The following is a 9121-nucleotide window of genomic DNA, read 5'->3' as shown; positions in this document are numbered from 1 at the left end:
GATTAAATCAGAAAATTATGGTTTTGGCCAAATTGCAAGAATAAATAAAAGTCTAGGCGGAAATCATTAGTTAATGATTGGAACCGTCCATCCATCCATCCATCCATCCGTCCATCCATCCATCCTTCCGTCCGTCCGTCCGTTCGTCCATCCATCTTCTTTTGCTTCTCCATCTGCTTCGGATCACAGGGGTAGCAGCCTATAAGTAAGGAGGAACTGATTCCTTCTCCTCAGCCTCTTGGTCCAGGAGTTCCCAGATCAGCTGCCTTTAACCTCTTAATGAGGGAACTTTACCGATCTCATCGGGTCACTCCGCCTGGTTGCCCGCTACCTTTTCTATGCTCAGTTTCCTGGACAATACGCTTCCTGCGTGCCGGTGTGAATGCTGAGATTTCAGGCTTCCTTGTGCTAGGGGGCGCTGGCTTTCTCTGATTGAACTTTTCTTGTGTTATCAGCTTGTCATCTTTAAAATCTGGCAATAGCCTGCCTTCACCCAGAGGCAAAGTTCTTCGATAACGAACAAACTTTTGGTCAATCGGTGGTAGAAATTTTTCTTGTTTATCGCTTTGCTGTTCAATTATGCTTTCATGTTTAGGTGTTTCCCCAGCAATATTATCTTCTACCTTTGCCTCTTTGCTCTTAATGGATTCCTTCAAATCCTTGTATTCAGTCTGCAAATCCTCATGTTCCTTCTTCTCCCTGTAGTACTTGTTCTTACACTGATACAATTGTTCCGTGAGTTTTTTAATATAATCTTGATCCTGATCCCTGTTTTCTGATAGTGCCTGTATTTCACCATTTAACGCTTTAATTTCGTCCTTCATCTTTCTCACATCAGATTCAAAACATTTTTTCTCATTCCTGGCTTCTTGCTGTTGATGTAAGGCTTTGTGTTGTCGTAAGGCTAAGAGCTCAGACTGGTTCTCAGCCTTTTCCTTCAGCAGTTCATTCATCTCATGCTCTTTCTTCATCATATGGTTGACTAATCTCCTGCGTCTCAGTTTTTCCTCAACAAATGCTGGTCCACATAATGTCAGCTGAGCTAAAAGCTGTTGATCAGGTTTTATTATGACTTTTTCTGCTGGAGGTTTTGAAAATTTCTTCAGAAGGTTTGTATTTTCTTCCGCTGCTTTGTCCAACTGCATTTCCAGATGCTCTATTTTGCCCTCAAGACGTGTGGATCTGTCTTTGTGGTGTGTAACCTCCTTCTTCAAAATGCCGATATCGTTCATCCTCTGGAACAGCTCAAACTCAAGTCTCTTCACTTCATCTTGATGCCTGTCAATCGTCTTTTGGTCCGCTGTGCTACGTGACTCCACTGCATCTATTCCTTTTGAGATATTATAAATCTCCTGTCTTGATTCCCTCTTGAGTTTTGTTAAAGACGTTTGCAACTCTTTGACTTTCTTTTGGTAGCTTTCATTTTCAGCCCTCAACTGATTCCTGTGGGAAATCTGGTTCTCTATCTCTCGTTTTAACTCTGGGATTGTCTTATCTTTCAGGTTCCTGTTTTGTCTGTAAGACTCCTTTAGCTCTTGAGTGAGCGAATCATTATTTGTATTTAGATGCTCAATTTGTTCCTGAGCTATTTCCAAATGTTTTTTCAATTCCTCCTCCCTTCCCAGCATTGCACCAATTTCTTTCATCCTTTGTATCCAATCCAGGACCACAAAGGCCAATTCCTCTCTAGTCATTTGGTTGACTTCGTCTTTGTTTAATGCATGAGGTGTAACTGCCGACATGTTGACTGTTCGATCGATGTATCAGAAAAGCTACGAAAAAATTCAATGTTAAATCCACTGTGGAAAAACCAACGTCCGAGCTGCTGCTTGACTTCTGCAAGTTTGATTCAGACGCTGGATATTCAAGGCATCTGTTCCTTATGATGTCATAAGGGACAGATCATTATGTCCCTTATGACACCATAACACTTTGACATCATCAGATTACATTAGTGGAATAATGTCATGTATGCCATGTTGCCAGGCAACAGCAAAGCCAGCTCACTTCCCACCATATTCCTGGGAGGCTTACTGTGTGTAACAGGTGTCACCATTAGGTGGCGCTCCCTCCACAGCCTGAGCCTCCATAAAAGGGAAGCTGGGAGGGTGGTGGCCAAGTGTCAATTTCCTGTGTGTGTGACCAGGTGTGTGTTTGCTGGCTGTGGCAGGTTTGGAGGAAAACGGTTTTAAATTGATCCTCTTAAATAAGTTTGTCCTGATGTGGTGTTTTTATACAGGGCCGCATTATAAAAACGGTGGCAGCGTTACCTGGGCGTGTGGTTGTTCCACATACATTTGTCTCTTTTAATCAGATTGAATTGTATGTTTTTGTTTTTTTATATTGCTTTTATCTGGTAGGGCTGCACCAGATCTACTACACCAAGTTTGACTGGTTTATGTGATGCCGTGTTTTTAATGTGTTCTAGATTGACTTGATTAAAGTGATTTAATAATAAGCTTTAGTCAGTTTTGTTTTCACAGTTTTATCACTGCTTCCTGCTGTCCTTTTCTTTGTTGTTAGTCCACCCAGGTTGGATTGTTTGTCTCTCCTTAGTGTTTGTGAAGGCGGGCTAACAACCTTCCATTTATTTTTGTTTGTTTTTGTCCTCCGTTTGTCTTTGGGTCACTTCCTGAATACTTGCATTTCACTTCGCTGTCAACCTTCAATATCTGAGACCCGATCCTGTTTGGTGTGATCTTGAGTTTGGATTGCATGTGATCATTTTGCAGTGAATCGAGTGCATCTTAAGTTTGCAGTGAACATTGTAGTGGTTTATGCGGGTTTGTCCGCCTGAAGTGTTTAAATTCAGGTTGAACATTATCGGATTGACAACGAATGGATAAAGTTAATAGGAACCCCTTTTATTTGTGTAATAATAAATATTGTTAATTATCTTCATTCTGGTTGTTTATTGCCCTTCGGCTTGACAGAATCATAACACGAATAAAAGTAAAAACATACCTGAAATATGACTGCAATGTTCTCAGTAGTCATATCTTCGCCTGTTAGGCTTAATCTTTTATTGCCACGAAACACAGTGAAGTTATCCACAGTGTGTGTAGTGAATGCAGCGGCTTTTTCTTCTTTTCAAGTTTTATTGGCGGTTAGCAAAAAAAAAACGCGGGTTTTCCTGCCTCCCCTCCTGTTTTGTTTTTGCGGTCCTCTATGTGTATGTGGAAGAGAACTTCCGGGTCAGACCGCTGGTCAAAAAATGTTATCATGAAAATGGAAATTGAGCGTTCGTTATCCGTTTTTTTCCATTTTCGTTTTGTGCACTAAATGGGAAATTGGATTACGAGCCGCAAATCCGATTCCGATTTTGGTTTGATAAACAAAATACGAGTCTATTTTCGTTTGTTTTTTTGTTTTTTTCATTTCAAACGAAAAAAAAACGAACTGCCTGAAAATACACGGACCTTTTGCCTTGCAGTAAACTTTCGCATATTGATGAGAAAACGGACTGAAATATGACCGAAGAGGAAACTTTTAAAGATATTCGTAACGTGATCACGTTTCTTAACCATGTAAGCCCTTAAAACGGTGGGGTTTATGTTGCAGATTAATTTAAATAAATACGGGTTTTACAGCTTTATTGAGACATATGAGTCAAACGCTTCATTTCTTCATGTTAGCAGGGGGGTGCATTTTTTGACATAGTAAATTATTAGCTTGCCAATATATGCAGGCCCTATATATTTTTCCCAAATATTATTCTATTGATATAAAATATAAATATAAAACTTATACCAGCAGTTCATAGAACAAGTGTGATTATGTAGAAAAAGTTATTTCACTTTTAAGTGTTTATTTCTCCAAGTTAGCATGGGGATGCATTTTAGGGCAAAGCCTATAATTAGCCTGTCGATATCTGCATGTCCTCTCTATATTCCTCAAATGTTATCCTATTGATATAAAACTCATACCAGCAGCTAAGGGAACAAATGTGATTATGTAGAAAAAGTTATTTCACTCGTAACTGTCCAAGTTAGGAGAGGATTTCCTTCTTTTTTTTCCCCGTGGTTTTCGGAACTGACTGGCCACCCCGCCGTTCACACAGCCCCGTGACATCTGCCTCGTTCTTCCTGAGGCTGCCTGTCTGCCGCCTTCCTTCCTTTATATTTTCAGAGGAAAAGTTTATCATTGCAACAGGCTTCATTTGTTGCGCTTGGTGTGAGTCTGAGTAAAGCTCTGTTTAGCTAATCTGACAATGGGGAAATCTCAGGTGTGATTTTTCTTGTGCAAAAGCCAAAATTAGAACTAAACATGTAGAGAGCATTGGTCATTGCAGTTAAACTTATACAAAAACCTGGCTGATAGAAAGTTGGTGTTAAAACTTGTCCACAGCATCGTAGCTATTAGAAAGATATGATTTTTGAAAGAACCCCCTAATTGTTATAGAGTTTTACCTTTGAATTTTTAAACAATTAGACATCCAGGTCCATCCTTTTTCCAAACTCACTAACTTCCAGACACCAAACAAAACAGTTTGTCAGTGATTAGAGTTGATGACCTGTTCAAGGTTTCTAAGGAGAACGAAACAGAGCAGCACTACTATGAATGTAGGCTTAAGGTTGCATCTGATTGGGGCAAGTTAAAGTTGCTAAGAAAATGTTTTTACTTCCTTCTTTTCAGAAACAATGGCCTCCTCCATTCCTCTCTCCGAGCCCAACCCCACCTTCTCTCTGGCTCTGCTCAGAAAGCTGAGTGAGGACAAGAAGACTGCAAACATCATCTTCTCTCCTTTCAGCATCTCTTCAGCTCTGGCTATGGTGATGCTGGGAGCCAGAGGAGACACAGCCACTCAGATATCAGAGGTGATGCTACACATCGAACAAGACACGGCTGAACGGAGAATGTGGTGGGACACAACTGGAATAATGTCAAACATTTTGTCCACAGTGCTTGAAAATCCAGGATTGTCAGGATGATGTCCACACTCTGTTTGCCAAACTGCTGAGTGAGATCAACAAACCAGCATCTCAATTTGCTCTCAGTGTTGCCAACAGACTGTATGGAGAGAAATCCTACAACTTTCTGCAGGTAAACTGGTGTTAGTGGACATTTTCATGAGCACTTAGACCATAGATAGGGAATGTTTCCAGGATGAATTCAATGATGCTGCTTGTTCTTCCAGGAGTTTTTAACCCAAACAAAAACTCACTACGACTCAGAGTTGGAGGCTGTGGACTTCAGAACCAGCAGTGAGGAACAGTTAGATCTGCTAGACAACTCTGCCGTAGGGCAGAAGGAAAATGGCGTAAAACTCAACTCCACGTTCATTGTGACATCTATAAAGAAAGACTACGTAACTATCATTTAACACTAAAACATGCAAGAGAGGCTTTCTTTGCAGATGTCATAAACAACAACATTAACTATGCTCGAGCTTTATTTGTGACGTTACCGCCTGAATTCTAATGTATTGCCGCCTGCAACCAGTTTTCCAGCTTCCAGAGAAAATTCAAAAAATCAGAGCATTAATCTGCACATCCACTATAAAGTCAGTACCAATGCTGTGCCCAAACGAAACAAATACAGGAAAAAACGAGACTCACCTTCAGCTTCAAAGCTTAATTTCATTCCTTTTAAATTGCAGCTTTATTTACCAGGACATTAAAGGCAAATGCCGGTGTGTCGTATTCCAGTTTGTCCGGCGCATCCCGTCCAAGCCTCTGTTAGCTTGATTGCTCTCAAAACGATCCGAGTGTTACATTTTAGGACAACCACTCGGGGGCGCTGTGTTACCACGGCGGGACAAGTTACGCCATGGGTTACACACAGGTGATTTCTGACCAGAAAACTTTTCGTCTGTTGCCACTTCCTGTTTGCTATGACACAATGGTCCATATTTTACCCTTTCAAAAGTCACATAACCTCATTAATTAATTCACTTTGTTTCACAAATGAAACAGTAACTTCAGTGTGAGCACCTGGACATGATGAAGAATCCGCTGCTATGGCAACCCACGCACGTTGTAGTCGCGCTACTACGTAGAATGGGCATCAGCCAATGAAAAGCGGCCCCTGTGTTATTGAGTGATATTTGTTATTGAGTGATATTTCCAAGTTAACTGTCGCATAAAGAGCAAGTGGAGTTTCATTGCAACTATGAAGATGATACAAGAGCTCGAGCAAGTCCTGTTGCAGCTGACACAGCCTGACAATGCCATTATACAGCAGGTAATAACTGAAGCTAGCTCTTTTTTTATATATAGCTCGTGTCGAGGGAAAGCCAGATAACTGCTAACAGCAGTTAGAAATAACAGCTCGGGAGTTAGTTAGGTTAGCTAACTTAACGGTTGAAATCAAATGAAAACCGCGTATTTATGTCTACTGTCTGTAAAGTTCGAGTGGTGCCGTTGACTGTACTGTCAACCAGTGGCGTGTCTAGGCCCGTTAGGGGCGCTTTAGCACAGGTTGCCACCCTTCCCGTAAAATACGGAGTCGTCCCATATTTGGCCGTTAAATCGTATTGAACCGATACATAACTGTCCGATAGAAACGCCTGTCATACACACATCAACACTAAGTTTGGGCGTACCGTGGTGGTAGGGGTTAGCGCCACCCACATTTGGAGGCGGCTGTCGTGGGTTCGACTCCCGGACCGGTGACGTTTACCGCATGTCTTCCCTCCTCTCCTGTCAGCCTACTTTGTAAAAAGGGACTCTAGAGCCCACAAAAAGACCCCCTGGAGGGGTACAAAAAACCCCAAACACTAAGTTTAACTAGTCAGACCTTTTTCTCGCTTCCGGGTTTTAAAGCGGATGTGGGGTTCGACAACTTCCGGTGGATATAGCGTTAGCATTAATCAATCAATCAAATTTTATTTGTATAGCACGTTTCAGCAGCAAGGCATTTCAAATTTCAAAGTGCTTCACGTCATATCAAACACAGAAACACAATGCAACATAGAATCAACAATCAAAACACGACATTAAGTCAGGTTGCATTTCTAATACAATCCTAAACAGGCGGGTTATTAGTTGAGTTTGCATCCATAAAAGGTTTACCGGTTACACTCCTACTGTGTTATATGGAACAAAATACCTGTTGCTGTTTTTATTCCCACTCACGCTCACAATCACACAGTTTAAAACGATGTAAACAGCCTTTTAACGGGCTTCCGGCACGAGGCTCCATACATCTCTTTCACGGAATTTCGAGCAGGGACTCCGCCGTCACAACAAACAATCAAACAATCAAAGGAGGAATAAATTGTGTACATAACTATAGTAATGTTATTCTAAGATCGTATATATAACAGTATATTATAATTTAGTACATGTAGTATATTTAGTATATGGTAGGATATCACATACCTTAGAACAAAGTGTTCCACTCTATTTTTCTTACCTGTGTTCTTGGTCTGTGCCATCTTTGTAAATCACTTGTGCAGGAGGAACAGTTGGCAGCTGGAGTTGGGAGTAGTGTGCAGTTTGGTAAAGAAGTGCAACTACATGATTGCAAAAACCTTTACCAGCTGCACAGCTACAGGAAAAATCCAATAATAGCTACAGCCTTTTCTTTTCCAACACCCAGTGATATCTAAACTAGACAAGTGTTTTAGCAACACATATATACAGTACAGACCAAACGTTTGGACACACTTTCTCATTGAATTCAATGAGAAGGTGTGTCCAAACTTTTGGTCTGTACTGTACATCAATACATATATAGCATGTTTAGCTTTAAACAAGTAATAGATTCTAGTTTGAAGGTAAGGTTCAACAACAGTAGAAAAATAAATACAGACTATGTTGCAACCGCAACAGAAAACAAATAGTAACCACTGAACAGGAAGATGTTAGAATAAGCTCTGAGTCCAGAAGTCGTACGTAAAAGTTCTTCAGCTGTCAAATACGAACAGGAACTCGAACTAACGAGCAAGAGCCAACCGGCTTTCTGACGGTTTCAAACCTGCAGCTTGTGCGGATCTTAATTTTTCTTGATGGATCTGAAGCATCGAGCTCTGACAACTACCTGTCCCTGGACAATATTTGATACTACAGGCATGCAGAAGTAAAGCATAGTTTCAACATCAAGTGTCATCTAGTATCTCATAACTAAGTTCTAGCATGCTGTTTTTCACAAACTGAACTGGCAAATACATTTCAGAATGTCAAAATATAATTTTAAAGTTTAAACAATGTCTGTCTCCAATATTCCACGTAATTTAGCAAACTAAGTTAGGCTTCATTACAATGTTTGTGTAGTTCATATCTTGTAGCTAGCGGTTAGCTCGCTACATATGTCCTATGATATTTGGCAGCTTAAGTCATAAGCTTGATTCTTCATTTAGTTAGTTAGTTATTAACAGTACTGCACTTGGCTGAACTTCTATTCATCTAACACACAATTCAAGACCAAGACAACAATGTTTGCACATATACAGTAGCAAATAAGTCAAACCATTTCTACATGTCTGCATGGGGTTTGGGCATATACATAAACAAGGAGGTTTTTTTAAGCATATTATTCATAATCTAGTCTAACCAATGGAGCACCAAAGGCGGGATTAAGGGCAGTTTTTATCCTGGGTTACAGCATGTCAAGAAATTTTTCATGATGAATGATACGATAAATGCCCATACCTAGTTTCAATTATTATTATTTTATGTTCTTCAGGGTTTTTTTTATTGACTTATTTGACAGTTTACTTTATTATTCTGCAGAAGGAAAAGTGTGCCTTCATTGTGTGCCGAGTCTGATTCTTGCTCTACAACACCGCATCAAGGCAGACGAGGTAACTTCTTTGGTAGAAAGAGTTAAAACTCACCCGCTGAAGTTTGGTCCGCTAGATTCAGTCCAGGACTCAAGGGAACTATTTCCACTTCCGGTTTCTGACCAACAGCTGTTTCTGTGTCCGCATGCGCAGGGTCTCTGCCGGTGAGGCGTTCAGGTGTTTAATGGGGATCAGCTGAAGGAGAGGAAGCAAAGCAGCGGCAGGAGAACGGCTTCAAGAATGCTGAGTTCACAGATAAAACTGCTCCCAAATACCAGCCTTAGAAATTCAGCGTTTGTTCAGACCGCACAGGGTGGGACTGGTCCTGGTCCCGGTCCTGGTCCTGGTCCTGTTGGGTTCCAGCTCAGGAAGGAGCTAAAGGCAAAGAAACTGCAG

At 40.9% G+C, this 9121-nt stretch overlaps 1 protein-coding gene across 1 annotated transcript; it reads left to right on the top strand.

Annotated features, from left to right (window-relative positions):
• Positions 1-4635: 4635 nt before the first annotated feature.
• On the top strand, positions 4636-8893 carry LOC116712253 (leukocyte elastase inhibitor B-like). The gene is made up of 4 exons (XM_032552136.1): positions 4636-4817; positions 4903-5043; positions 5138-5239; positions 8879-8893. The coding sequence occupies exons 1-4, from the start codon at positions 4641-4643 to the stop codon at positions 8891-8893; spliced, it is 435 nt and encodes a 144-aa protein (XP_032408027.1). The 5' UTR covers positions 4636-4640.
• The last annotated feature ends 228 nt before the right edge of the window (positions 8894-9121 follow it).

The sequence above is a fragment of the Xiphophorus hellerii genome, chromosome 21 (assembly GCF_003331165.1).
Source record: "Xiphophorus hellerii strain 12219 chromosome 21, Xiphophorus_hellerii-4.1, whole genome shotgun sequence".
Classification (NCBI taxonomy): domain Eukaryota; kingdom Metazoa; phylum Chordata; class Actinopteri; order Cyprinodontiformes; family Poeciliidae; genus Xiphophorus; species Xiphophorus hellerii.
The sequence above is the reverse complement of the archived record's forward strand: the minus strand, read 5'-3'. Positions and strand labels throughout refer to the sequence as shown.

What these genes read in the sequence shown, in the direction of transcription:
- LOC116712253 (XM_032552136.1), top strand. Translation starts at nt 4,641, where the DNA reads ATGGCCTCCTCCATTCCTCTCTCCGAGCCCAACCCCACCTTCTCTCTG. An exon ending in CAGCCACTCAGATATCAGAG is followed by an intron (nt 4,818 to 4,902) that starts GTGATGCTACAC and finishes TTTTGTCCACAG; the next exon opens with TGCTTGAAAATCCAGGATTG. An exon ending in AATCCTACAACTTTCTGCAG is followed by an intron (nt 5,044 to 5,137) that starts GTAAACTGGTGT and finishes TTGTTCTTCCAG; the next exon opens with GAGTTTTTAACCCAAACAAA.